The sequence below is a fragment of the Opisthocomus hoazin genome, chromosome 30 (genome assembly GCF_030867145.1).
Source record: "Opisthocomus hoazin isolate bOpiHoa1 chromosome 30, bOpiHoa1.hap1, whole genome shotgun sequence".
Taxonomy (NCBI): Eukaryota; Metazoa; Chordata; class Aves; order Opisthocomiformes; family Opisthocomidae; genus Opisthocomus; species Opisthocomus hoazin.
In genome coordinates this window covers 4,216,640-4,244,605 of record NC_134443.1, presented here as the reverse complement: position 1 = coordinate 4,244,605, position 27,966 = coordinate 4,216,640, and the positions used below count along the sequence as shown (strand labels likewise).

Sequence of the window (27,966 nt, the reverse complement as noted above, 5' to 3'; positions counted from 1 at the left end):
GCCCGCGTGAACTGAGCAAGCTGAAGTCAAGGTTCTCCCCAGCAGCAAGCCGGCCACTTCACCATCACAACAGACTGCACTGGAGTGTCTACTGAATGCGTTCCTTCGATCCTGCACGCACCTTGTTGAAGTAAGCCTACTAAACCCACACGCTTGGTCTGGGTGAGGAGAGCAATACGTGGCTTTGACAAGGGACGTTTCTTTGGGGCAGAAGAAGAACAAACGCTGCCAGGTTTCGCTATAAAATGTGCGCCTGCAAGAGTGACCACACAGAAGGGACAAGCAACGGCAAGGCCGACCAGAAGCTTCCAGGAAGTCGAACAGGCTCTCTTGCACAGCCTTGGGGATTTTCAAAGCCCTCGTCCTCTCGTTAACCACTGCTGGCATCGGTTTTCCCCAGAAATAAATCTGAAAGGCTTCGACGAAATAAGAGACGTGAAGATGCAGCTGATGCGAAGAACAACTTTATTCGTGTGTAAAGCAGCACACCAGAGCAAACCAGTGTCAGGGAACAGGCACCTCTTTCCAGGACAAAGCACTCCATACCCCTTCGGCTGTGACGCACACCGAGCCAAGGCCGCAGCAAGGGGCCCGAGAGGGCTCTCGTGCCAGGGAAGACGATCCAGGAGCAGCCTGGCTGGCGAACAGGAACTCGCCGGACCGAGCACTTCACTTTCTGCCGAAGGCCCTGTGCGCAGAGCACGTTTCTGCACCTCAGCGATGGCCCTGGGCTCTGCCCTCTGCATCACGCCCAGCACCGCTTTGCCCGGAAAACACGCCACGTGTCTCTGCTCACTGGTCTGCCTGAACCAAACCCTCGCAACAAGGCAGAGCTGCCGTAGCCCAGCTTAGCAGAAATCCAGACTCCAGCAACGAGCGGGCACCCCCAGACCCAGCTGCCCTACGCTCTTTCCTAACGGCCGCACTACAGCAGAGAGAGGACGGGGGTCTTTCGCCTGGCGCCTAGGCCCGGATGTCCGAGCTGGAATCTCCAGAAGGGAAGCGGATGACACGGGCAAGGCAAGGCCCGTTGGGTTCCTTTCCAAAATCCACCAGGAAGTTCTTGTTCACGGTCAGGCCTCCTTGCTCAGTGTCCACATCAAGCTGCAGCATGACAGAGCCTTCCCTGCCAGGGGACAAGAGCGCAGCCATTACAGACAGGCAAACCACCGTCCTGTTCAAGAGATCCTGCCCTTCGCCCTCCTGTCCCGCATCGAGGGAGAGGCTTCCTTTCTCCCTTCACATCTTGTCTTCGACGGGGAGCAGGGAGCGCAGGCTCAGCTTCAGCTTTTCTCCTGAATTCTCACTGGAGGTGAGCAAACGGCTACGCACGACGTGACGGCCCGGCTGGAGCTTGCCTTTGTGTTGGAGAGCACCGTCTGCTTTGCTAAATCAAAGCGTCACCGCTGGGTGCATGGGGGGAACTTGCAGCAGAGCCTGGCCGGGCTCTCAGAGACCCACGGACGGATTCATGCCACCACCAGACCCAAACACTTCTGCTCTCCCAAGCAAAACCCTCGCACTGCAGCTCTGCACGGGCAGCTGCTGCCCCTTGCCCGGCCAGAGAAGTCTGTGAGTCAGCCGCATGGGCAACTCAACGCGAGGAAGCTGTGGGGATGGCGTCAGGAAAACACGTCCCCCTGCCATCACAAACGCGCCCTTGCAGCCCCCCAGACGAGGCACAGTTCCTGTTTCTAGCAGAGAGGCCACGCACAGAGGCCCTTTGCCTCCCCAGCGTTTCTTACTTGACCAAGTTCGGGTAGAACTGCTTGTCCCACGAGCTGTAGAAGGAGTTGGTGACGTACAGCCTCTTGCCATCCACGCTGAGCTGCATCTTACTGGGGCCGCCGTACACCCTCTTGCACTGAAGGCACAACAGACAGCAGTGATGCTCCTGGCTTCTTTCTTACAGCAGCCAAGCACAAGCAGCCGCAGCGCAGCAGAGCACGGCGCAGCAGAGCCGGGCGGCTGCCTCCCGGCCCCTCCTAATGCAGGCAAGCTACCAGAGGCTGCAGACGCACGGGCCACCGCTCTGGAGAGCTTCCCCAGAAACCCCGGGCAGAGCACGAGCACAGCCGAAGGCCAAAGGACACCGGCGGGCAAAGGCGACGCAGAACTCACCTTCACCACCAAGGGCTCCGGCTGGCACTTCAGCTCTTCGTCTCTGCACACAGCCACGGGTCCACCCCGGAGGATGCTGCCGCCCACAAACACCTGCAGGCCAGGCAGAGGGAGACCGGGGGCCTTGTCAGCCAGCCACCACCAGGTCCTGCTAAGGAACCCGGCGGGGCAAGCCCTTCTGCTCCTGCCTTACCTGTCCCACCAGCCTGGGCTTGCAGGTCTTGCACAGCTCGTACTGGCGGATGTCTCCGTGCAGCCAGTTGCTGAGATACAGGTACCTGTCGTCCTTCGAGATGAGCAGCTCGACCGTGAAGGCTGGGGCACAGAGACAAAGAGCTCCAGAGAAGGCAGCCCCAGCAGACAGCCGGCCTTGCACCCAGCCCAGCCCGCGTCTCTCCCCGCCATTCTCTCCGTCGTGCCCCCAGCATGGGAGAGCTGCCCAGGAGCACTCGGGGCAGCACCGAGGGTCTTCTCGGGGCTGTGCACAGCCCCAAAGCCCCTCCAACAAGCCTTCCGTCGCGCCTACCCAGCAAGGCTTTGGGGCTCAGCCAGCGGGCTCTGCCAGGCTGCACCACGCAACGCTGTGGGAGGAGAAAGGAAACGCCACCTCGGGGCACACCAACCTGGCATCTTGGGCATAATCCATCCCGTCACCTCCTTGGCCGGTATCCGAATCACCTCTTCCACCGCCCAGTTCTCTCTCTGTACAGGAAACACAGGCGCCGCACCATGAGCGCTCCGGGCTGCTCGGCCAAGAGCACTCCCCTGCACTCACACGCTGGCACAGCTGGGCACAGCTGCCCAAGGAAGGCTGCCACTGCACCCCACTGCTGCGAGCACACACAACGAAGGACAATGCTGTGTGATACCAACAGCGAGCCTGGGCTTCACCGCTCCAATTAATGCCCCAGGGGTTCATCCCAGCTGGGCACACTCCGTGGAAGAGCAGACTCCTCTCATTCTAGCACACATGGTCAAAGCAGGACACCGCCCTCTCCACACACCCCTTCGGTCTCTCCGCTACCCCAGATCTCTTCCGTGCGCTCCTCCATCCCCCCGCAGCTCCCCGTGGCCGGGTCGGCCCCGGCTGCTGGCAGAACACTTGCCTCGCACTTGTAGAAGCGGTAGACGACGCCGCTCAGGGCACAGCTGACGTATCCCTCGGCAGCATCGGGGTTGTGCAGGAATTTGACACTCAGGGGCAGAGAGTCCTCCCCCAGGTCAAAGCACTGGGTGAGGCTGCGGCAGGACAAGTTCCACACGTTCAGGTGGCGCCCAAAGACCCCTGAGCAAAAGGAACAACAGAGTCAGAAGAGGGGCGGCTGCCTGTGGACACTGGTCCCTCCCCACAGTGCTCACAGGCAGGGACAGCCCCGCCAGCGACCAGCCAGAACGAGCAGAGCAACCGCAGGGACACGGGGAGCAGCGGGCACAGACAGGGACCGGCCTGTCGTAAGGACAGGCGCTGCACGTCCTGCCGCGGTGCCTGTCAAACGGGCCGGTCGCGCAGAACTCTGCCTGTCCTCTCTGTCCGACCCACCCACACGCTCCCAGCACCCCCGTGAGTGCTGGCTCAGCACCTGCGTCCCTGTTGCCTCACCTTTCTTCAGGTCGTTGGGATCGAATCCGCGTCCTGCACATTTTGGGACTAACCCAGCAGTGCTGATCAGAACATTGTGGCGTGGCTGGTACCAGAAGTCGTACCCACTCAGGGGGACTTCACACTCGTTTTCCCAGTTCCCCTTCACCTCAAGAGTCTCTCCATCCAGCACAACAAATCCGCCTGGGATACAAAGGGGGATGCGTGACCACTCACACACTGCGCTGCCAAACCAGCCAGTTTCTGCACGCACTCATCACACGGCAAAGTACCTTTGGCATTGCCAGACGGGTCTCCCATGTTGGAAATCAGTATATCACCATTAGGCAGGCTATGAACTACAGACAGGTGTCCCTTGTTGCACTTCCAGAAGACATCCACTGGCTCAATCGTCTGAAAAAGGTGGACACACACATACTCAAGCCTCCGACCGCACAGCTCATTTCATGCTCCCTGCCAGAGCCTTTGGCCACCGGAGACTTCTGAACGTCTGTGACGCTCGCAGGAGCTTCCCTCCCAAGACCTCGCACTTGCCAGGCCATGCTCCTCCGCGGAGAGCAGCACAGCAGCCTCTCAGCTCCCCTCTACACACACAGCACGCATGCAGCAACACCTAACTCTTCACAGCTCGTCTGCCCCCTCACTGTCTGCGCGGGGGGCAGGCACGGGGTGTTGCGTGACTTCCAGCCACTAGACACTCTCTGAACAAAACAGGCACTGAGGAACCAACGCCTTCCTTGCTCTGAAAAGGAGAGAGCTGAGAGGCAAACGCGACCCGGCTCTCTAAAATCAGGGTGGAAGAGGAGACAAAGAGAGAAGCCTTCTTCCCTGGGTCTTACTCCAGCAGCACCAGCTCCCAACTCCTTCCCAGAAAGCTGTCGTCGAATCACCTCAGGCATACCTTCCACAGCTTGGGAGCCCGGCACTGCGAACCCACATCCACCACGTAAATGCGGGAAGAAATCAAACCGGGAAGAATCAGCTTGTTCCTTTTTGCTGCGACAGTGTCCAGGCAGGTGCAGCCAGCGCTCCACCCCGAGAAATGCAGCTCGTCTTTGAGGTTGGGCATGGGCAGGCGGTGGATCACCTAGGCAGTCAAGGGAGAGTTCGGGTTCACTCGCGGAGGCAGGGAGAAACGGGGACCCTAATGCTGGCAGGCACTCCTGGCTGGGTGGCCTCCACTTGACTGGAGCTGGAGCTGCCTCTGGAGGCTCAGCGAGGATAACACTGCTCCTTTCACTGCCCACTGCTGTCTGCCAGGCTACTGCGTGCAGCCGAGAAATGGGGAGATTCTTTCAAGAGTTCCTCACCCCATGCCGCTAAAGTTCAGGAAATCAGCTATACGAGGAAAGGAGGACTATCACCTTGACAAAACTGGCGCATTGCTCTGCAAACTCCTAAGCCTGGAGGTCAAAATGCGTTAAAAATTTTCATGAGCCCATATTGGCTGCAACGTGTAAACAGAGAGCCTGCATGACAGCGTGGCTATCAAGTAATCTGATTATTCCCAGCCAAAAAAGAGTAAATGTCCCAAATCTGGGGGCACTATGAAGCACAGAGCCAGCAGCTAGACACCACCCGATAAATAAGCAGCTGAGACTCACGTACCTGGCCGTAGCACGGAGATCTGGGGTTGAGATCCACGGTGGCCAGGAAGTCAGGCTGGTCGACGCATGTTTCCCTGTAGGTACAGGTCACATAGGCAATCTCCTCTCTAGGAACTGGGTGCATAGAAAGCTTGTGTTAAGACATGCCATGAACCGGCCAGAAAGGACAAAACAAGCTTCAGCTAGGACTGAGCTTATTTTTCTGCATGCTGTGACCTTCCTACGTGCAGCTGAACTAGATGATCATTGCAGCTCCCTTCCAGCTGGAACGATTCTAATCCAAAATGATATTCTGTTCTATTCAGTTCTAATTCTATTCCATCTCATCCCATCCCACCCCATCCCATCCCTCCTTGCTCACGACAACTGCCCAACCCTGGTTCCATGACTGACCCAGAGGTAAGAGAACAACACAAGTTATCTCCACACAGTTACACTTTTCCCCCTTTGGGAGAAGGGACTCAACATACACAGTTAATTAACAGTGGTCTCTGCTAACGCCGAGCTCTTTCCCCAGTGCCCCCCATTCCAAAACCCGCGCAGGAGGACTTGCCTCTCACAACATCCTCACAGGTGGGGTACTCGTAGCACTGAACTCTGCATCTGTCTGATTTGAGAAGAATAAAATCAGAAACGTCCACACCCTTGAAAGGTGCCCGTGCAGAGACTCGGTCCCGCCCGATGGACCTTCTCCCGCCCCAGCTGTCAACGGGGACCTCTGTACCTTCAGCACCAGTCAGACAGAACGCCCAACCTCAGTCCCAGCTCTCTCCTTCCCGCAGCGCTGCAGAGGAGCAAGCCCAAAAGGCCCCGAGTGGGACCCGCTTGAAGGATGGGACATCTGCAGCCTCAGGCAGCGGCTGGAGCCAGGTCCAGGATGGGGCTACAAGGCTTGGAGCTGCCGCGGGCTGCCGAGCGTCTCTTACCCATGCTGAAGGCCTTCTGCTTCGCTCTCCTCAAGAGCAGAGGTGCTGGAGCTGGAGGTGCAGCTGGGTGCCTGCCTCGCTGGTGTGGGCTGTGCTGTGCCAAGGCTGCTCTCGGGGGGCCTTATATACAAGGCCAAGGGGTGGGGGGATTAAGCAAGCTGCCAAGGGAGGAGCCATCGCTCCCACGCGTTTGGGAGGTGCCAGACCAGCGCTGTGGCTTGTTTCTGCCTTGCTAACCTCCAATCTAGAGGAGAAATCTGCTGGTCCATGCAGGTCTTTTCCTTGAACATAACCTCCCCTATCAGATCCTGGGGCTCTGTCGACTTCCACGGGGACTTCTTCAGGCTCTGGAGGTCTCATGTCCCAGCGAGACACAAGCTAATTAAAGCCATCCCCATCCCCAGGTTCCTGACATACCAATGTGCAGTGGCTGCAAATTCCACACGAGGGATGAGAAGTCCAGTAGATAATCGGCCACACCAGCAGCCTCCTGGAAATTACAGGGTTTGTACGTACGGAGGCCACCAAAGGCACCTCTGAAATCTGGACCCTGAGAGCAGGCACGTCTCTGTCTGAGGCCTGAGCTCAAGGCACCATGGGCACTTACAAGGGAAGACACGCCTGCTGCCTCTCAGTTTTGCACCTCCATGTGGGAAAGCCAGCCCACCTGCGGAGAAGAGGAACCTGCAGGATTCGGGGCGATTCAGCCCAGCAAAACAGTGCCTGAGCAGAAGCCACTTGCTCTCCCCACCAGTCTGGTCAGCAAACACCCAAAGCTCCGTGGCAGGCACCAACTATGCACGCTGCCGGGCACCAGTGTGGTTGAATTTCACACAAACTGGACTAAACCGCCACAGAACAGCCTGGGGAACAGCAGAGACCTTCGTTAAGGGGACTGAGGTGTTGGAGAGAAGCATTTTGTAAAGAAAGGTTCCCTCCTGAGATCACCACAAGCCTGGCTGCCACCAGCTGCCAAACTAAAGCAGGAAGCAAACACCAAGCACTGTGGAACATAAACGATTCTCATATCTTGCGGAAGAACTTCTCAATCAGTGGGAAAATTACACAGGATAACTAATTGCTCCACGTAGGAATGCAGAAACATCTGACAGCGCCATTAAAGAAGCCCTCGGGAGATCTCTGTCAGAAGAGAGGACAGCTTAGCCCACCTCACTAGGGCTGTAATTAAATGGCTTCCCGATCAGCACTTTAACACGTGGTAGGCAGACAGGGGAGCAGGCAAATTTTTGTACTTTTCTGTAAGCGAGGAGCATCAAACCACTGCAACTGGAAGAACTCGTGATTTGTTTAGCAGAAATCCATCCCGGCACTCAGTGCAAGGGGCCAAGGCAGCCAGGAGGGAGACCGTTACGTACCGCAGCCGGACACCTCTGTACCGCCGGTCAACGCACAGTCATTGCCGACAAGCTGCGTCCCAGGTTTGTCAAGGTCCTCTGTAAGACAACAAGTTGTTAAAGTAATAACGTGGACGAAAGGAGAAAGCACGCAAAGAAATGGCTCAAAGCCTTATGTTATTTGCTATGAAAGAAGTTGAGATCCTGGGTAAGAGTAACCACATGGAAAGAAACTCTATCCTTACATCAGATCAGACGTGTAATGGAGACCCTTCCGCACGGCTGTTCCACAGCAAGAGAGCTGCCCATTTAACTAATCACGGTGTCCACCTCGGACCTGGAAGACCCCGACAGAGGAACCTTTCCTGGATGCCAGTGAAACTAGGGAAAAGAAGGAGGAACTGCAAAGGGTGCCAGAAGAAAGAGGCATCAAAGACCTACTCTGCGCACGGGGTAGATCAGCTGCATCAGGCCAGGCTGGATTAAGGCACTGGACTTCACGGGTAAGCATAACGCCAGGTTTAATGTGTTCAGGATGTCACCGTCACCAAAGGTAAGGAGGTCAGGAGCCTCAGCGGAAGACCACTGCAAATCCACGCTGGATAAAACAAAGACAGACCGACACCATAAGACCCAGAGTGCTGAACACTGGCTATCTCTCCACCCTCGTGGCTATACGAATGTTAAACGCTTCTCCTTCAGCTGTGCGAAGCCAGCAGCGCTCCGAGGGTGAAGGACGCAGTGATCCCTCCTAGGGCCATGCCCTGCTTTCTCAGCCCAGCAGGATATTGCTCGATTTCTCCTCCGGATTAAGAACAGGCACATCCCTTTTACAGTGACTCTCAAAGGAGTTTATTTTATAGCCATGAGCTTCTGAACAGGACTTGTGGCACTGTTTTTGCAGGGGTTTGCAGATCCCAGCCTTCACCAGCAAACTCCCACCACAGAGAGATGTGGCAGTAGCTGGTACAACAATCTCTGTAAAGGGCAGCACCGGGACTGTCAGCGTGGCTTGCCTGGGACAGCTTTCAGCCTGTCAACGCTCTGGTTCTTCACACTGCAAGCCACGTGTGTCCACTACACGCCATGAGTTGGGGGCCACACTTGCGCAAGTGGAAGCAAAGAATCGGTCTCCATCGCCAGTTCTCAGAGGCAAACCCTTTCATGTCGCCTAAGGGCAGCGAGCTTGTCTTGGGGGCACAAAGAGGTTCCAGTGTTGGGAACCAACGTGGCACCCGACCGTCACCGGGCAGATTTCAAGAGTTCACACCCCAAAAAAGAGAAGGAAGCCCTCAGTGCAGGAGCAGCTCCACAGCCGGAGCTCTGTCCTCCTCAGAGCAACTCCGAACGGCCTTTCCCTCTTCTCTGCCTGACTGCGCAGAGCCCACCATTGCTCTCCCCCGCTGCTCTGAGCTGGGCAGAACTGCCCGTCTTTCTCCAGTCAAAACCAGAAGAGAACTTCAGGCATCGTACCCGACTGCTGCGTCCTCCTTCGCCCGGCTGGCACGAAGCACAGCCAGGCCCATGGACGCGCGAGAAGCTCCTGCTCTGTCAGAGGCAACTCCAGCCGCTCGGCTGATGCCTCCTCGCATGCTTCTGCTGTCACCACGTGCATGTCTCACTGCACCTTGCTCTCGCACCTGCACACCTGCTAATTAAGAACTTCATTAATCTTCCACTCATTAGCAAAGTTTGCTGGTCATCCTCTTTGGCTTCCCTTGGTGACATCTTTGGCATCCCTCACAAAACCAAGCTGTGGGGCGCAGAGTTTTCTAATTAAAACTGATGGTAGGGAGGATAAGAGCAGGCTCAGCAACGCCAACAAGCAAGCAAGGGGTGGTCAGCGGAGAACACAATCAGCGTGGTCTGCTCTCGGCCCAGGAAACGCTCCCTGTGGCCGGCAGAGATGGGAAGCCACGACACGGAAAAGCAAGCAGGGGCTTCACTGCACAGCCCACACGGAGGTGGCACCTCCTCCCCTCCTCCCGACCATCTCTTCCAACCCCGCGAGGGAAGAACATGCTGTAATTTGGATAATGGGCAAGACTAGGTGACGCAAGCTGATGTGGCACAGCACATTAAACGCTTTGGGAGAAGACCTAGCTTCACCAAGGACACAACATCTGCTCTAAACACCCAGGGAAGACCCCCCTTGACTACGGGACCATGAGAGTTCATGAGAGCTCAGCTAAGGACCATGAGAGTTTGGAAAGACTTTAGTCAGTGCCAGTGTCCCGGCAAAAAATGCCAGCAGAGGCACATTGTCCTAGACCTTCCCAGGCTCCACATCTCCCAAGGGTTTCCACTCTGTTCCAGCCCAATCCCCTCTTCAGAGTAGAAGGAAAACCACAGTGTCCACCCCTTGTGTCAAAACAAGCGCAATTCATCACCTCCAGCAGCGGGGGCAAGCTTTGGAGGTTAATTTACAAGCTGCCAATGTGGTACGGGAAGCTTAACAAAGTTTACTCCTAACTTCTTCAAGATGTGGCTTAGAAAGCGCGAGATTGGAGGCCCCACAGTTCTGCACATCGGCGTTTACTGCCTAATGATCCTGACCTGCGGGGAGTTTGATGATGAGCAGCTGCCCGTCCGTTTTGATGTTGTTCTGAAGCAGAGCTTTGCTGACACATTTAAATTCATCACGTGAGCCCCAACTCCTATTTGTCATTCCCACCTGAACTGCTGTGGGGCCTGGCATTTCATTAACGGCACCAAGGAATCATTGCCAATGTCTCTATGAAGGGATCCCAGCTCTCCCATCAGCAGTGAACATGAAACAGAGCAACGTGGGGATGATCCTTTGAAGCTGGCAGACTGACACCTACGTTCACTAGAAGCCTTCGGGTGGGTAAGGAAAAGCACGTGGCAAGAAACTGCACTGCTGATAGAAAGGAAGGTGACAATGGGAGGCCACCTCATGGGCACTTTTCTGTTAGATGCAGATACAGGCCAGTCACTGGAGTAAGACACAGCTACAATACATACTAAACTACGGTGAGTCAAGTTGTGGACAAAGTCTCTGCTGAAAAAAGTCACTTTATGTCCTTCTCTAACAACTACATTTGAGAACAGAGATAGAAATATGGGCTCTTCTTTGCGTTATTACACCCTGACTTCAGATGTGCAGTCTCCAGGAGGGAAGCTGCTATCATGAGCATGCAAAACCTGTTGAGTTCCTTCAAAAATCTATCAACTTCCTCTGAAAAAGAACAAGAAGGCTGGTACTACGGACAAAAGGAACCACATCCTAATATAAGTGTCTCCCATGTTTTACTATTCTTGCTGTATCTCAGCTAAGCTCTCAATTTTAATGACTTGCATTTTATGTGACTGCTGAGGAGTCCCAGACCCCTATTTGCCTACACAAGCACTGAGGGGTAATCCAAAACTCTTCCCCTTTATTTCTTCTTCCAGAAGCTCCAGATCCCATCTCCTTCCCAGAGACACGTTACCTCAGGCATACCATACACAGCTTGACAGCCCAGAAGTTTGTTCTCCTATGCACCACACAAAATCAGGAAAAAATTAAACTCAGAAGAATCAGCTTCTTCCTTTTCCTTGATGACACATCTTAAAACATGCGATGCCTCCATTCCAACCTAACGTGGTGATGCTCAACTTGCAGGTGGGGCACGGAGCGGCGGTGGATCGCACAGCCAGGCAAAGGCAGGACTGTTCCGCTCAGAGAGGCGGAGAGAAAAACGGGCCGTGCACAGTCAGTCACTACAGCCTTGCTGCGATTGCCTCTCGGGACTGAGGTGCTGCTTCTGTTTGGGAGCACAGCTCTGACTGAGACGTGTGGAGGGCTCGCAGCTGAAGTCCGAAATTCTTGCTGGAAATGGATTACACACCCCATGCCAATGAACACCTTATCAAAAGCTATCTAAATAAATAAGAGAGCCAGGGAAGAGGGGAGAGCAGAACAGGAGCGGGACGGTGAGATTCCCGGCAGACAACCTCCCTGCCGGCTGCGGATCCCCAGCGGAGCAGCAAGAAGGTGATGGCAGGCACCACAGCTCACCGCACGTTGGTGGTGGCAAGACACAAACAAGCCCAGGGCAGCAGAGGAGAAGAGTCCACCAAAGGCACGTGAGACAGAAAGGCAGAGCGCTGAGAACTCGGGCACAAGTGGTACGCCCAGAAGGGCAGAGGCACACTTGAGACAAAAGGCAAACGTCGTTCAAAGCAGGCAGACTACGCCAAGCTCAGCTCCACCACCCTGGATCTCTCCATCGCTTCTCTGAGCAGAGACAAACCCAGCGCCACAGGGCTGCTGGACTCACAGCCGGTGCATGCGGTGTCACTTCAGAAACAGTTCCCGGTGCAGGCTACCAGGCTGGCTGGAGGGAACACCAGCGCAGCACAGCTATGCTGCTTCTCCCTCCAGGCACCTCTCTGCCTTCTTTCAGCTGCCCCTTCCCCTCCAAACGAGGGGACTGCAGTCGGAGCAGGACGCGCAGGGGAGGGGGCAGAAAGGCCTGGCCAGAGGCACAGCAGCAGTGCCATCAGCCCTCCCCACCACAGCCCACAGCGACAACTGCACAAACCCTTGGGAAACCCACATCCTTAGGCTGTGATTTCAGACACCGTGTACCGAGAGGTGACTTCAGGCTGCCACCAAAGGGCCCGGCCCTGCGCAGCCACAGGCAGATGGACGGTGAGTCACGCTTCTGGAGCGCAGGTTTCCGCCCGATCAGCTCCTTCCACCGACAACTCCTGCGACCGCGCAACCGAGGAGCGGCAGCACCATGCAGCTGGGGAGGACGGACGAGCAGGACCTGCTGCATCTCCTCTTCCACGCCTCTGCCTAAAGCCAGGCATCAGCACCTTTCCTCATGAGTCCCTATGAGCACTGAAAATCACACTCCAAGCTTGGAACAAATGAAAACAAGAACGGCTGACTTTCCCCCGCTGCTGGAGATGGAAATGCAAACCAGGAATACCTACGCTGGGCAGTTTACCGAAACATCTCAGGTTCCACTCCAAGGACTCATTTGCACTTCTCTGTGTAGTTTCTGCTCAGTCTCTATTCATCCTACTGTGAATGTGAAGGCAGAATATGTATCAGTGGTTTGTTTACCTATTACAGAAAAGAATATTTTTATCTATGGTAAAACAACCTAATCGATCCTCTTTTCCACTCTCTGCAATATTCACAATTCCTCTGCAAAACACTGTAAGAGACAGCCAGAAAGTTACATTTGCATCCTCACCTCCCAGGTAACATCCCTTAAAGAAAACAAAGGTCCCATTCACACTCGGTGCACGCTCCCCACTTTCAGGCCAGCTTCTAAACACCCAAATGGGCAAATGCGACAAAAGCACAGCAAAGCCATTCGGGAGGGTTAGGAGATCTCAGCATTAATCTGCTGCAGCCTGGAGGGGAGCAGATCAAGTGCGTGCGTCTGCTGCTGCTGCTAAGAGTTGAATACAGGCTGGGATTATTTCTTGCCTCTGCTGCTGTCTGGAAGGGGAGGGAAAATTGAAGGTTCATTTCAAAACCCAGGGCAGAGCGGGGCCTCACAATGGCGGCACTGTAGCATGATTCTTCAGGACGTTAGTTCCAGTCCTGTAGCTACAAGCCTCATCTTAACTTGGAGCATCAATGAGTAGAGCAGCCTAAGGATGCCCTCAGCTACTCATGAAACGCCACAAGAGAGCTGTAGCCACGTGTTTGCCCCCGAGCGGTGCGAAGGAAGTAAATGAAGTCGTGTTCTTCCAAGGCAAACACACAGAAGGCAAAAACTTAGAAGGATCCTCTTTGTACCCTCATTACTGCAACCTCCAAACTCATTATGGTTTTGGCTGCAAACTGCACCCTTGTGAAGACGCTCAGGGCAAACAGGACGAACGGCAGGACGCACGGCTGTGCGGCAGGGCTCTGCAGGCCAGCGGCTGCCGTCCTGTGCAGCAAACAGGCTTCCACGGTGCGAGTGGGATCTGACGTCCCACACAGCGCGTGATAATCGGGAGAACCGTCTACGACTCCAAGAACGACATCTCGCCTTGGTGAACGCCGCAGGATGCAGGAGGACAGTCTGCTGAGCATGAGAGGGACGAAGGTCATTTTGCCAGCCTCGTACTAACCGTCTGCAGAGTGCTCCGGGGGAAAACCCTCACTTTACTCCGCCTCAGCTGTGCCAAGACCACGCTGCCCGCGTGAACTGAGCAAGCTGAAGTCAAGGTTCTTCCCAGCAGCAAGCCGGCCACTTCACCATCACAACAGACTGCACTGGAGTGTCTACTGAATGCGTTCCTTCGATCCTGCACGCACCTTGTTGAAGTAAGCCTACTAAACCCACACGCTTGGTCTGGGTGAGGAGAGCAATACGTGGCTTTGACAAGGGACGTTTCTTTGGGGCAGAAGAAGAACAAACGCTGCCAGGTTTCGCTATAAAATGTGCGCCTGCAAGAGTGACCACACAGAAGGGACAAGCAACGGCAAGGCCGACCAGAAGCTTCCAGGAAGTCGAACAGGCTCTCTTGCACAGCCTTGGGGATTTTCAAAGCCCTCGTCCTCTCGTTAACCACTGCTGGCATCGGTTTTCCCCAGAAATAAATCTGAAAGGCTTCGACGAAATAAGAGACGTGAAGATGCAGCTGATGCGAAGAACAACTTTATTCGTGTGTAAAGCAGCACACCAGAGCAAACCAGTGTCAGGGAACAGGCACCTCTTTCCAGGACAAAGCACTCCATACCCCTTCGGCTGTGACGCACACCGAGCCAAGGCCGCAGCAAGGGGCCCGAGAGGGCTCTCGTGCCAGGGAAGACGATCCAGGAGCAGCCTGGCTGGCGAACAGGAACTCGCCGGACCGAGCACTTCACTTTCTGCCGAAGGCCCTGTGCGCAGAGCACGTTTCTGCACCTCAGCGATGGCCCTGGGCTCTGCCCTCTGCATCACGCCCGGCACCGCTTTGCCCGGAAAACACGCCACGTGTCTCTGCTCACTGGTCTGCCTGAACCAAACCCTCGCAACAAGGCAGAGCTGCCGTAGCCCAGCTTAGCAGAAATCCAGACTCCAGCAACGAGCGGGCACCCCCAGACCCAGCTGCCCTACGCTCTTTCCTAACGGCCGCACTACAGCAGAGAGAGGACGGGGGTCTTTCGCCTGGCGCCTAGGCCCGGATGTCCGAGCTGGAATCTCCAGAAGGGAAGCGGATGACACGGGCAAGGCAAGGCCCGTTGGGTTCCTTTCCAAAATCCACCAGGAAGTTCTTGTTCACGGTCAGGCCTCCTTGCTCAGTGTCCACATCAAGCTGCAGCATGACAGAGCCTTCCCTGCCAGGGGACAAGAGCGCAGCCATTACAGACAGGCAAACCACCGTCCTGTTCAAGAGATCCTGCCCTTCGCCCTCCTGTCCCGCATCGAGGGAGAGGCTTCCTTTCTCCCTTCACATCTTGTCTTCGACGGGGAGCAGGGAGCGCAGGCTCAGCTTCAGCTTTTCTCCTGAATTCTCACTGGAGGTGAGCAAACGGCTACGCACGACGTGACGGCCCGGCTGGAGCTTGCCTTTGTGTTGGAGAGCACCGTCTGCTTTGCTAAATCAAAGCGTCACCGCTGGGTGCATGGGGGGAACTTGCAGCAGAGCCTGGCCGGGCTCTCAGAGACCCACGGACGGATTCATGCCACCACCAGACCCAAACACTTCTGCTCTCCCAAGCAAAACCCTCGCACTGCAGCTCTGCACGGGCAGCTGCTGCCCCTTGCCCGGCCAGAGAAGTCTGTGAGTCAGCCGCATGGGCAACTCAACGCGAGGAAGCTGTGGGGATGGCGTCAGGAAAACACGTCCCCCTGCCATCACAAACGCGCCCTTGCAGACCCCCAGACGAGGCACAGTTCCTGTTTCTAGCAGAGAGGCCACGCACAGAGGCCCTTTGCCTCCCCAGCGTTTCTTACTTGACCAAGTTCGGGTAGAACTGCTTGTCCCACGAGCTGTAGAAGGAGTTGGTGACGTACAGCCTCTTGCCATCCACGCTGAGCTGCATCTTACTGGGGCCGCCGTACACCCTCTTGCACTGAAGGCACAACAGACAGCAGTGATGCTCCTGGCTTCTTTCTTACAGCAGCCAAGCACAAGCAGCCGCAGCGCAGCAGAGCACGGCGCAGCAGAGCCGGGCGGCTGCCTCCCGGCCCCTCCTAATGCAGGCAAGCTACCAGAGGCTGCAGACGCACGGGCCACCGCTCTGGAGAGCTTCCCCAGAAACCCCGGGCAGAGCACGAGCACAGCCGAAGGCCAAAGGACACCGGCGGGCAAAGGCGACGCAGAACTCACCTTCACCACCAAGGGCTCCGGCTGGCACTTCAGCTCTTCGTCTCTGCACACAGCCACGGGTCCACCCCGGAGGATGCTGCCGCCCACAAACACCTGCAGGCCAGGCAGAGGGAGACCGGGGGCCTTGTCAGCCAGCCACCACCAGGTCCTGCTAAGGAACCCGGCGGGGCAAGCCCTTCTGCTCCTGCCTTACCTGTCCCACCAGCCTGGGCTTGCAGGTCTTGCACAGCTCGTACTGGCGGATGTCTCCGTGCAGCCAGTTGCTGAGATACAGGTACCTGTCGTCCTTCGAGATGAGCAGCTCGACCGTGAAGGCTGGGGCACAGAGACAAAGAGCTCCAGAGAAGGCAGCCCCAGCAGACAGCCGGCCTTGCACCCAGCCCAGCCCGCGTCTCTCCCCGCCATTCTCTCCATCGTGCCCCCAGCATGGGAGAGCTGCCCAGGAGCACTCGGGGCAGCACCGAGGGTCTTCTCGGGGCTGTGCACAGCCCCAAAGCCCCTCCAACAAGCCTTCCGTCGCGCCTACCCAGCAAGGCTTTGGGGCTCAGCCAGCGGGCTCTGCCAGGCTGCACCACGCAACGCTGTGGGAGGAGAAAGGAAACGCCACCTCGGGGCACACCAACCTGGCATCTTGGGCATAATCCATCCCGTCACCTCCTTGGCCGGTATCCGAATCACCTCTTCCACCGCCCAGTTCTCTCTCTGTACAGGAAACACAGGCGCCGCACCATGAGCGCTCCGGGCTGCTCGGCCAAGAGCACTCCCCTGCACTCACACGCTGGCACAGCTGGGCACAGCTGCCCAAGGAAGGCTGCCACTGCACCCCGCTGCTGCGAGCACACACAACGAAGGACAATGCTGTGTGATACCAACAGCGAGCCTGGGCTTCACCGCTCCAATTAATGCCCCAGGGGTTCATCCCAGCTGGGCACACTCCGTGGAAGAGCAGACTCCTCTCATTCTAGCACACATGGTCAAAGCAGGACACCGCCCTCTCCACACACCCCTTCGGTCTCTCCGCTACCCCAGATCTCTTCCGTGCGCTCCTCCATCCCCCCGCAGCTCCCCGTGGCCGGGTCGGCCCCGGCTGCTGGCAGAACACTTGCCTCGCACTTGTAGAAGCGGTAGACGACGCCGCTCAGGGCACAGCTGACGTATCCCTCGGCAGCATCGGGGTTGTGCAGGAATTTGACACTCAGGGGCAGAGAGTCCTCCCCCAGGTCAAAGCACTGGGTGAGGCTGCGGCAGGACAAGTTCCACACGTTCAGGTGGCGCCCAAAGACCCCTGAGCAAAAGGAACAACAGAGTCAGAAGAGGGGCGGCTGCCTGTGGACACTGGTCCCTCCCCACAGTGCTCACAGGCAGGGACAGCCCCGCCAGCGACCAGCCAGAACGAGCAGAGCAACCGCAGGGACACGGGGAGCAGCGGGCACAGACAGGGACCGGCCTGTCGTAAGGACAGGCGCTGCACGTCCTGCCGCGGTGCCCGTCAAACGGGCCGGTCGCGCAGAACTCTGCCTGTCCTCTCTGTCCGACCCACCCACACGCTCCCAGCACCCCCGTGAGTGCTGGCTCAGCACCTGCGTCCCTGTTGCCTCACCTTTCTTCAGGTCGTTGGGATCGAATCCGCGTCCTGCACATTTTGGGACTAACCCAGCAGTGCTGATCAGAACATTGTGGCGTGGCTGGTACCAGAAGTCGTACCCACTCAGGGGGACTTCACACTCGTTTTCCCAGTTCCCCTTCACCTCAAGAGTCTCTCCATCCAGCACAACAAATCCGCCTGGGATACAAAGGGGGATGCGTGACCACTCACACACTGCGCTGCCAAACCAGCCAGTTTCTGCACGCACTCATCACACGGCAAAGTACCTTTGGCATTGCCAGACGGGTCTCCCATGTTGGAAATCAGTATATCACCATTAGGCAGGCTATGAACTACAGACAGGTGTCCCTTGTTGCACTTCCAGAAGACATCCACTGGCTCAATCGTCTGAAAAAGGTGGACACACACATACTCAAGCCTCCGACCGCACAGCTCATTTCATGCTCCCTGCCAGAGCCTTTGGCCACCGGAGACTTCTGAACGTCTGTGACGCTCGCAGGAGCTTCCCTCCCAAGACCTCGCACTTGCCAGGCCATGCTCCTCCGCGGAGAGCAGCACAGCAGCCTCTCAGCTCCCCTCTACACACACAGCACGCATGCAGCAACACCTAACTCTTCACAGCTCGTCTGCCCCCTCACTGTCTGCGCGGGGGGCAGGCACGGGGTGTTGCGTGACTTCCAGCCACTAGACACTCTCTGAACAAAACAGGCACTGAGGAACCAACGCCTTCCTTGCTCTGAAAAGGAGAGAGCTGAGAGGCAAACGCGACCCGGCTCTCTAAAATCAGGGTGGAAGAGGAGACAAAGAGAGAAGCCTTCTTCCCTGGGTCTTACTCCAGCAGCACCAGCTCCCAACTCCTTCCCAGAAAGCTGTCGTCGAATCACCTCAGGCATACCTTCCACAGCTTGGGAGCCCGGCACTGCGAACCCACATCCACCACGTAAATGCGGGAAGAAATCAAACCGGGAAGAATCAGCTTGTTCCTTTTTGCTGCGACAGTGTCCAGGCAGGTGCAGCCAGCGCTCCACCCCGAGAAATGCAGCTCGTCTTTGAGGTTGGGCATGGGCAGGCGGTGGATCACCTAGGCAGTCAAGGGAGAGTTCGGGTTCACTCGCGGAGGCAGGGAGAAACGGGGACCCTAATGCTGGCAGGCACTCCTGGCTGGGTGGCCTCCACTTGACTGGAGCTGGAGCTGCCTCTGGAGGCTCAGCGAGGATAACACTGCTCCTTTCACTGCCCACTGCTGTCTGCCAGGCTACTGCGTGCAGCCGAGAAATGGGGAGATTCTTTCAAGAGTTCCTCACCCCATGCCGCTAAAGTTCAGGAAATCAGCTATACGAGGAAAGGAGGACTATCACCTTGACAAAACTGGCGCATTGCTCTGCAAACTCCTAAGCCTGGAGGTCAAAATGCGTTAAAAATTTTCATGAGCCCATATTGGCTGCAACGTGTAAACAGAGAGCCTGCATGACAGCGTGGCTATCAAGTAATCTGATTATTCCCAGCCAAAAAAGAGTAAATGTCCCAAATCTGGGGGCACTATGAAGCACAGAGCCAGCAGCTAGACACCACCCGATAAATAAGCAGCTGAGACTCACGTACCTGGCCGTAGCACGGAGATCTGGGGTTGAGATCCACGGTGGCCAGGAAGTCAGGCTGGTCGACGCATGTTTCCCTGTAGGTACAGGTCACATAGGCAATCTCCTCTCTAGGAACTGGGTGCATAGAAAGCTTGTGTTAAGACATGCCATGAACCGGCCAGAAAGGACAAAACAAGCTTCAGCTAGGACTGAGCTTATTTTTCTGCATGCTGTGACCTTCCTACGTGCAGCTGAACTAGATGATCATTGCAGCTCCCTTCCAGCTGGAACGATTCTAATCCAAAATGATATTCTGTTCTATTCAGTTCTAATTCTATTCCATCTCATCCCATCCCACCCCATCCCATCCCTCCTTGCTCACGACAACTGCCCAACCCTGGTTCCATGACTGACCCAGAGGTAAGAGAACAACACAAGTTATCTCCACACAGTTACACTTTTCCCCCTTTGGGAGAAGGGACTCAACATACACAGTTAATTAACAGTGGTCTCTGCTAACGCCGAGCTCTTTCCCCAGTGCCCCCCATTCCAAAACCCGCGCAGGAGGACTTGCCTCTCACAACATCCTCACAGGTGGGGTACTCGTAGCACTGAACTCTGCATCTGTCTGATTTGAGAAGAATAAAATCAGAAACGTCCACACCCTTGAAAGGTGCCCGTGCAGAGACTCGGTCCCGCCCGATGGACCTTCTCCCGCCCCAGCTGTCAACGGGGACCTCTGTACCTTCAGCACCAGTCAGACAGAACGCCCAACCTCAGTCCCAGCTCTCTCCTTCCCGCAGCGCTGCAGAGGAGCAAGCCCAAAAGGCCCCGAGTGGGACCCGCTTGAAGGATGGGACATCTGCAGCCTCAGGCAGCGGCTGGAGCCAGGTCCAGGATGGGGCTACAAGGCTTGGAGCTGCCGCGGGCTGCCGAGCGTCTCTTACCCATGCTGAAGGCCTTCTGCTTCGCTCTCCTCAAGAGCAGAGGTGCTGGAGCTGGAGGTGCAGCTGGGTGCCTGCCTCGCTGGTGTGGGCTGTGCTGTGCCAAGGCTGCTCTCGGGGGGCCTTATATACAAGGCCAAGGGGTGGGGGGATTAAGCAAGCTGCCAAGGGAGGAGCCATCGCTCCCACGCGTTTGGGAGGTGCCAGACCAGCGCTGTGGCTTGTTTCTGCCTTGCTAACCTCCAATCTAGAGGAGAAATCTGCTGGTCCATGCAGGTCTTTTCCTTGAACATAACCTCCCCTATCAGATCCTGGGGCTCTGTCGACTTCCACGGGGACTTCTTCAGGCTCTGGAGGTCTCATGTCCCAGCGAGACACAAGCTAATTAAAGCCATCCCCCATCCCCAGGTTCCTGACATACCAATGTGCAGTGGCTGCAAATTCCACACGCGGGATGAGAAGTCCAGTAGATAATCGGCCACACCAGCAGCCTCCTGGAAATTACAGGGTTTGTACGTACGGAGGCCACCAAAGGCACCTCTGAAATCTGGACCCTGAGAGCAGGCACGTCTCTGTCTGAGGCCTGAGCTCAAGGCACCATGGGCACTTACAAGGGAAGACACGCCTGCTGCCTCTCAGTTTTGCACCTCCATGTGGGAAAGCCAGCCCACCTGCGGAGAAGAGGAACCTGCAGGATTCGGGGCGATTCAGCCCAGCAAAACAGTGCCTGAGCAGAAGCCACTTGCTCTCCCCACCAGTCTGGTCAGCAAACACCCAAAGCTCCGTGGCAGGCACCAACTATGCACGCTGCCGGGCACCAGTGTGGTTGAATTTCACACAAACTGGACTAAACCGCCACAGAACAGCCTGGGGAACAGCAGAGACCTTCGTTAAGGGGACTGAGGTGTTGGAGAGAAGCATTTTGTAAAGAAAGGTTCCCTCCTGAGATCACCACAAGCCTGGCTGCCACCAGCTGCCAAACTAAAGCAGGAAGCAAACACCAAGCACTGTGGAACATAAACGATTCTCATATCTTGCGGAAGAACTTCTCAATCAGTGGGAAAATTACACAGGATAACTAATTGCTCCACGTAGGAATGCAGAAACATCTGACAGCGCCATTAAAGAAGCCCTCGGGAGATCTCTGTCAGAAGAGAGGACAGCTTAGCCCACCTCACTAGGGCTGTAATTAAATGGCTTCCCGATCAGCACTTTAACACGTGGTAGGCAGACAGGGGAGCAGGCAAACTTTTGTACTTTTCTGTAAGCGAGGAGCATCAAACCACTGCAACTGGAAGAACTCGTGATTTGTTTAGCAGAAATCCATCCCGGCACTCAGTGCAAGGGGCCAAGGCAGCCAGGAGGGAGACCGTTACGTACCGCAGCCGGACACCTCTGTACCGCCGGTCAATGCACAGTCATTGCCGACAAGCTGCGTCCCAGGTTTGTCAAGGTCCTCCGTAAGACAACAAGTTGTTAAAGTAATAACGTGGACGAAAGGAGAAAGCACGCAAAGAAATGGCTCAAAGCCTTATGTTATTTGCTATGAAAGAAGTTGAGATCCTGGGTAAGAGTAACCACATGGAAAGAAACTCTATCCTTACATCAGATCAGACGTGTAATGGAGACCCTTCCGCACGGCTGTTCCACAGCAAGAGAGCTGCCCATTTAACTAATCACGGTGTCCACCTCGGACCTGGAAGACCCCGACAGAGGAACCTTTCCTGGATGCCAGTGAAACTAGGGAAAAGAAGGAGGAACTGCAAAGGGTGCCAGAAGAAAGAGGCATCAAAGACCTACTCTGCGCACGGGGTAGATCAGCTGCATCAGGCCAGGCTGGATTAAGGCACTGGACTTCACGGGTAAGCATAACGCCAGGTTTAATGTGTTCAGGATGTCACCGTCACCAAAGGTAAGGAGGTCAGGAGCCTCAGCGGAAGACCACTGCAAATCCACGCTGGATAAAACAAAGACAGACCGACACCATAAGACCCAGAGTGCTGAACACTGGCTATCTCTCCACCCTCGTGGCTATACGAATGTTAAACGCTTCTCCTTCAGCTGTGCGAAGCCAGCAGCGCTCCGAGGGTGAAGGACGCAGTGATCCCTCCTAGGGCCATGCCCTGCTTTCTCAGCCCAGCAGGATATTGCTCGATTTCTCCTCCGGATTAAGAACAGGCACATCCCTTTTACAGTGACTCTCAAAGGAGTTTATTTTATAGCCATGAGCTTCTGAACAGGACTTGTGGCACTGTTTTTGCAGGGGTTTGCAGATCCCAGCCTTCACCAGCAAACTCCCACCACAGAGAGATGTGGCAGTAGCTGGTACAACAATCTCTGTAAAGGGCAGCACCGGGACTGTCAGCGTGGCTTGCCTGGGACAGCTTTCAGCCTGTCAACGCTCTGGTTCTTCACACTGCAAGCCACGTGTGTCCACTACACGCCATGAGTTGGGGGCCACACTTGCGCAAGTGGAAGCAAAGAATCGGTCTCCATCGCCAGTTCTCAGAGGCAAACCCTTTCATGTCGCCTAAGGGCAGCGAGCTTGTCTTGGGGGCACAAAGAGGTTCCAGTGTTGGGAACCAACGTGGCACCCGACCGTCACCGGGCAGATTTCAAGAGTTCACACCCCAAAAAAGAGAAGGAAGCCCTCAGTGCAGGAGCAGCTCCACAGCCGGAGCTCTGTCCTCCTCAGAGCAACTCCGAACGGCCTTTCCCTCTTCTCTGCCTGACTGCGCAGAGCCCACCATTGCTCTCCCCCGCTGCTCTGAGCTGGGCAGAACTGCCCGTCTTTCTCCAGTCAAAACCAGAAGAGAACTTCAGGCATCGTACCCGACTGCTGCGTCCTCCTTCGCCCGGCTGGCACGAAGCACAGCCAGGCCCATGGACGCGCGAGAAGCTCCTGCTCTGTCAGAGGCAACTCCAGCCGCTCGGCTGATGCCTCCTCGCATGCTTCTGCTGTCACCACGTGCTGCATGTCTCACTGCACCTTGCTCTCGCACCTGCACACCTGCTAATTAAGAACTTCATTAATCTTCCACTCATTAGCAAAGTTTGCTGGTCATCCTCTTTGGCTTCCCTTGGTGACGTCTTTGGCATCCCTCACAAAACCAAGCTGTGGGGCGCAGAGTTTTCTAATTAAAACTGATGGCAGGGAGGATAAGAGCAGGCTCAGCAACGCCAACAAGCAAGCAAGGGGTGGTCAGCGGAGAACACAATCAGCGTGGTCTGCTCTCGGCCCAGGAAACGCTCCCTGTGGCCGGCAGAGATGGGAAGCCACGACACGGAAAAGCAAGCAGGGGCTTCACTGCACAGCCCACACGGAGGTGGCACCTCCTCCCCTCCTCCCGACCATCTCTTCCAACCCCGCGAGGGAAGAACATGCTGTAATTTGGATAATGGGCAAGACTAGGTGACGCAAGCTGATGTGGCACAGCACATTAAACGCTTTGGGAGAAGACCTAGCTTCACCAAGGACACAACATCTGCTCTAAACACCCAGGGAAGACCCCCCTTGACTACGGGACCATGAGAGTTCATGAGAGCTCAGCTAAGGACCATGAGAGTTTGGAAAGACTTTAGTCAGTGCCAGTGTCCCGGCAAAAAATGCCAGCAGAGGCACATTGTCCTAGACCTTCCCAGGCTCCACATCTCCCAAGGGTTTCCACTCTGTTCCAGCCCAATCCCCTCTTCAGAGTAGAAGGAAAACCACAGTGTCCACCCCTTGTGTCAAAACAAGCGCAATTCATCACCTCCAGCAGCGGGGGCAAGCTTTGGAGGTTAATTTACAAGCTGCCAATGTGGTACGGGAAGCTTAACAAAGTTTACTCCTAACTTCTTCAAGATGTGGCTTAGAAAGCGCGAGATTGGAGGCCCCACAGTTCTGCACATCGGCGTTTACTGCCTAATGATCCTGACCTGCGGGGAGTTTGATGATGAGCAGCTGCCCGTCCGTTTTGATGTTGTTCTGAAGCAGAGCTTTGCTGACACATTTAAATTCATCACGTGAGCCCCAACTCCTATTTGTCATTCCCACCTGAACTGCTGTGGGGCCTGGCATTTCATTAACGGCACCAAGGAATCATTGCCAATGTCTCTATGAAGGGATCCCAGCTCTCCCATCAGCAGTGAACATGAAACAGAGCAACGTGGGGATGATCCTTTGAAGCTGGCAGACTGACACCTACGTTCACTAGAAGCCTTCGGGTGGGTAAGGAAAAGCACGTGGCAAGAAACTGCACTGCTGATAGAAAGGAAGGTGACAATGGGAGGCCACCTCATGGGCACTTTTCTGTTAGATGCAGATACAGGCCAGTCACTGGAGTAAGACACAGCTACAATACATACTAAACTACGGTGAGTCAAGTTGTGGACAAAGTCTCTGCTGAAAAAAGTCACTTTATGTCCTTCTCTAACAACTACATTTGAGAACAGAGATAGAAATATGGGCTCTTCTTTGCGTTATTACACCCTGACTTCAGATGTGCAGTCTCCAGGAGGGAAGCTGCTATCATGAGCATGCAAAACCTGTTGAGTTCCTTCAAAAATCTATCAACTTCCTCTGAAAAAGAACAAGAAGGCTGGTACTACGGACAAAAGGAACCACATCCTAATATAAGTGTCTCCCATGTTTTACTATTCTTGCTGTATCTCAGCTAAGCTCTCAATTTTAATGACTTGCATTTTATGTGACTGCTGAGGAGTCCCAGACCCCTATTTGCCTACACAAGCACTGAGGGGTAATCCAAAACTCTTCCCCTTTATTTCTTCTTCCAGAAGCTCCAGATCCCATCTCCTTCCCAGAGACACGTTACCTCAGGCATACCATACACAGCTTGACAGCCCAGAAGTTTGTTCTCCTATGCACCACACAAAATCAGGAAAAAATTAAACTCAGAAGAATCAGCTTCTTCCTTTTCCTTGATGACACATCTTAAAACATGCGATGCCTCCATTCCAACCTAACGTGGTGATGCTCAACTTGCAGGTGGGGCACGGAGCGGCGGTGGATCGCACAGCCAGGCAAAGGCAGGACTGTTCCGCTCGGAGAGGCGGAGAGAAAAACGGGCCGTGCACAGTCAGTCACTACAGCCTTGCTGCGATTGCCTCTCGGGACTGAGGTGCTGCTTCTGTTTGGGAGCACAGCTCTGACTGAGACGTGTGGAGGGCTCGCAGCTGAAGTCCAAAATTCTTGCTGGAAATGGATTACACACCCCATGCCAATGAACACCTTATCAAAAGCTATCTAAATAAATAAGAGAGCCAGGGAAGAGGGGAGAGCAGAACAGGAGCGGGACGGTGAGATTCCCGGCAGACAACCTCCCTGCCGGCTGCGGATCCCCAGCGGAGCAGCAAGAAGGTGATGGCAGGCACCACAGCTCACCGCACGTTGGTGGTGGCAAGACACAAACAAGCCCAGGGCAGCAGAGGAGAAGAGTCCACCAAAGGCACGTGAGACAGAAAGGCAGAGCGCTGAGAACTCGGGCACAAGTGGTACGCCCAGAAGGGCAGAGGCACACTTGAGACAAAAGGCAAACGTCGTTCAAAGCAGGCAGACTACGCCAAGCTCAGCTCCACCACCCTGGATCTCTCCATCGCTTCTCTGAGCAGAGACAAACCCAGCGCCACAGGGCTGCTGGACTCACAGCCGGTGCATGCGGTGTCACTTCAGAAACAGTTCCCGGTGCAGGCTACCAGGCTGGCTGGAGGGAACACCAGCGCAGCACAGCTATGCTGCTTCTCCCTCCAGGCACCTCTCTGCCTTCTTTCAGCCGCCCCTTCCCCTCCAAACGAGGGGATTGCAGTCGGAGCAGGACGCGCAGGGGAGGGGGCAGAAAGGCCTGGCCAGAGGCACGGCAGCAGTGCCATCAGCCCTCCCCACCACAGCCCACAGCGACAACTGCACAAACCCTTGGGAAACCCACATCCTTAGGCTGTGATTTCAGACACCGTGTACCGAGAGGTGACTTCAGGCTGCCACCAAAGGGCCCGGCCCTGCGCAGCCACAGGCAGATGGACGGTGAGTCACGCTTCTGGAGCGCAGGTTTCCGCCCGATCAGCTCCTTCCACCGACAACTCCTGCGACCGCGCAACCGAGGAGCGGCAGCACCATGCAGCTGGGGAGGACGGACGAGCAGGACCTGCTGCATCTCCTCTTCCACGCCTCTGCCTAAAGCCAGGCATCAGCACCTTTCCTCATGAGTCCCTATGAGCACTGAAAATCACACTCCAAGCTTGGAACAAATGAAAACAAGAACGGCTGACTTTCCCCCGCTGCTGGAGATGGAAATGCAAACCAGGAATACCTACGCTGGGCAGTTTACCGAAACATCTCAGGTTCCACTCCAAGGACTCATTTGCACTTCTCTGTGTAGTTTCTGCTCAGTCTCTATTCATCCTACTGTGAATGTGAAGGCAGAATATGTATCAGTGGTTTGTTTACCTATTACAGAAAAGAATATTTTTATCTATGGTAAAACAACCTAATCGATCCTCTTTTCCACTCTCTGCAATATTCACAATTCCTCTGCAAAACACTGTAAGAGACAGCCAGAAAGTTACATTTGCATCCTCACCTCCCAGGTAACATCCCTTAAAGAAAACAAAGGTCCCATTCACACTCGGTGCACGCTCCCCACGTTCAGGCCAGCTTCTAAACACCCAAATGGGCAAATGCGACAAAAGCACAGCAAAGCCATTCGGGAGGGTTAGGAGATCTCAGCATTAATCTGCTGCAGCCTGGAGGGGAGCAGATCAAGTGCGTGCGTCTGCTGCTGCTGCTAAGAGTTGAATACAGGCTGGGATTATTTCTTGCCTCTGCTGCTGTCTGGAAGGGGAGGGAAAATTGAAGGTTCATTTCAAAACCCAGGGCAGAGCGGGGCCTCACAATGGCGGCACTGTAGCATGATTCTTCAGGACGTTAGTTCCAGTCCTGTAGCTACAAGCCTCATCTTAACTTGGAGCATCAATGAGTAGAGCAGCCTAAGGATGCCCTCAGCTACTCATGAAACGCCACAAGAGAGCTGTAGCCACGTGTTTGCCCCCGAGCGGTGCGAAGGAAGTAAATGAAGTCGTGTTCTTCCAAGGCAAACACACAGAAGGCAAAAACTTAGAAGGATCCTCTTTGTACCCTCATTACTGCAACCTCCAAACTCATTATGGTTTTGGCTGCAAACTGCACCCTTGTGAAGACGCTCAGGGCAAACAGGACGAACGGCAGGACGCACGGCTGTGCGGCAGGGCTCTGCAGGCCAGCGGCTGCCGTCCTGTGCAGCAAACAGGCTTCCACGGTGCGAGTGGGATATGACGTCCCACACAGCGCGTGATAATCGGGAGAACCGTCTACGACTCCAAGAACGACATCTCGCCTTGGTGAACGCCGCAGGATGCAGGAGGACAGTCTGCTGAGCATGAGAGGGACGAAGGTCATTTTGCCAGCCTCGTACTAACCGTCTGCAGAGTGCTCCGGGGGAAAACCCTCACTTTACTCCGCCTCAGCTGTGCCAAGACCACGCTGCCCGCGTGAACTGAGCAAGCTGAAGTCAAGGTTCTCCCCAGCAGCAAGCCGGCCACTTCACCATCACAACAGACTGCACTGGAGTGTCTACTGAATGCGTTCCTTCGATCCTGCACGCACCTTGTTGAAGTAAGCCTACTAAACCCACACGCTTGGTCTGGGTGAGGAGAGCAATACGTGGCTTTGACAAGGGACGTTTCTTTGGGGCAGAAGAAGAACAAACGCTGCCAGGTTTCGCTATAAAATATGCGCCTGCAAGAGTGACCACACAGAAGGGACAAGCAACGGCAAGGCCGACCAGAAGCTTCCAGGAAGATGAACAGGCTCTCTTGCACAGCCTTGGGGATTTTCAAAGCCCTCGTCCTCTCGTTAACCACTGCTGGCATCGGTTTTCCCCAGAAATAAATCTGAAAGGCTTCGACGAAATAAGAGACGTG

At 55.4% G+C, this 27,966-nt stretch overlaps 2 protein-coding genes across 2 annotated transcripts; both read right to left on the bottom strand.

Annotated features, from left to right (window-relative positions):
- Nucleotides 1-225: 225 nt before the first annotated feature.
- On the bottom strand, nt 226-16,581 carry LOC104330183 (methanethiol oxidase). The gene is made up of 14 exons (XM_075445386.1): nt 16,507-16,581; nt 16,077-16,198; nt 15,884-15,976; nt 5,882-5,935; nt 5,330-5,442; nt 4,623-4,808; nt 3,994-4,114; nt 3,722-3,904; nt 3,228-3,406; nt 2,745-2,823; nt 2,315-2,436; nt 2,122-2,214; nt 1,746-1,864; nt 226-1,126 (listed from the first exon to the last, which is right to left on the bottom strand). Exons 1-14 carry the CDS (start codon nt 16,527-16,529, stop codon nt 964-966), a joined length of 1,650 nt encoding a protein of 549 aa, XP_075301501.1. The 5' UTR covers nt 16,530-16,581; the 3' UTR covers nt 226-963.
- Nucleotides 16,582-16,857: 276 nt separating this feature from the next.
- LOC142364977 (methanethiol oxidase-like) lies at nt 16,858-21,341 on the bottom strand. Its single transcript, XM_075445292.1, has 7 exons — nt 20,017-21,341; nt 19,644-19,697; nt 19,092-19,204; nt 18,385-18,570; nt 17,756-17,876; nt 17,484-17,666; nt 16,858-17,168 (listed from the first exon to the last, which is right to left on the bottom strand). Exons 1-7 carry the CDS (start codon nt 20,018-20,020, stop codon nt 16,858-16,860), a joined length of 972 nt encoding a protein of 323 aa, XP_075301407.1. The 5' UTR covers nt 20,021-21,341.
- Between the last annotated feature and the right edge of the window lie 6,625 nt (nt 21,342-27,966).

Coding starts and splice junctions, on each gene's coding strand:
- LOC104330183 (XM_075445386.1), bottom strand. CDS start 16,529: ATGGATTATGCCCAAGATGCCAG. Junction 16,199..16,506: donor GATTATGCCCAAGATGCCAG/GTTGGTGTGCCC, acceptor TCTGTGCCCCAG/CCTTCACGGTCGAGCTGCTC. Junction 3,407..3,721: donor TCCCAACGACCTGAAGAAAG/GTGAGGCAACAG, acceptor CCTTTTGCTCAG/GGGTCTTTGGGCGCCACCTG.
- LOC142364977 (XM_075445292.1), bottom strand. Junction 18,571..19,091: donor GATCTCCGTGCTACGGCCAG/GTACGTGAGTCT, acceptor TTGACTGCCTAG/GTGATCCACCGCCTGCCCAT. Junction 17,877..18,384: donor GGGCTCCCAAGCTGTGGAAG/GTATGCCTGAGG, acceptor CACCTTTTTCAG/ACGATTGAGCCAGTGGATGT.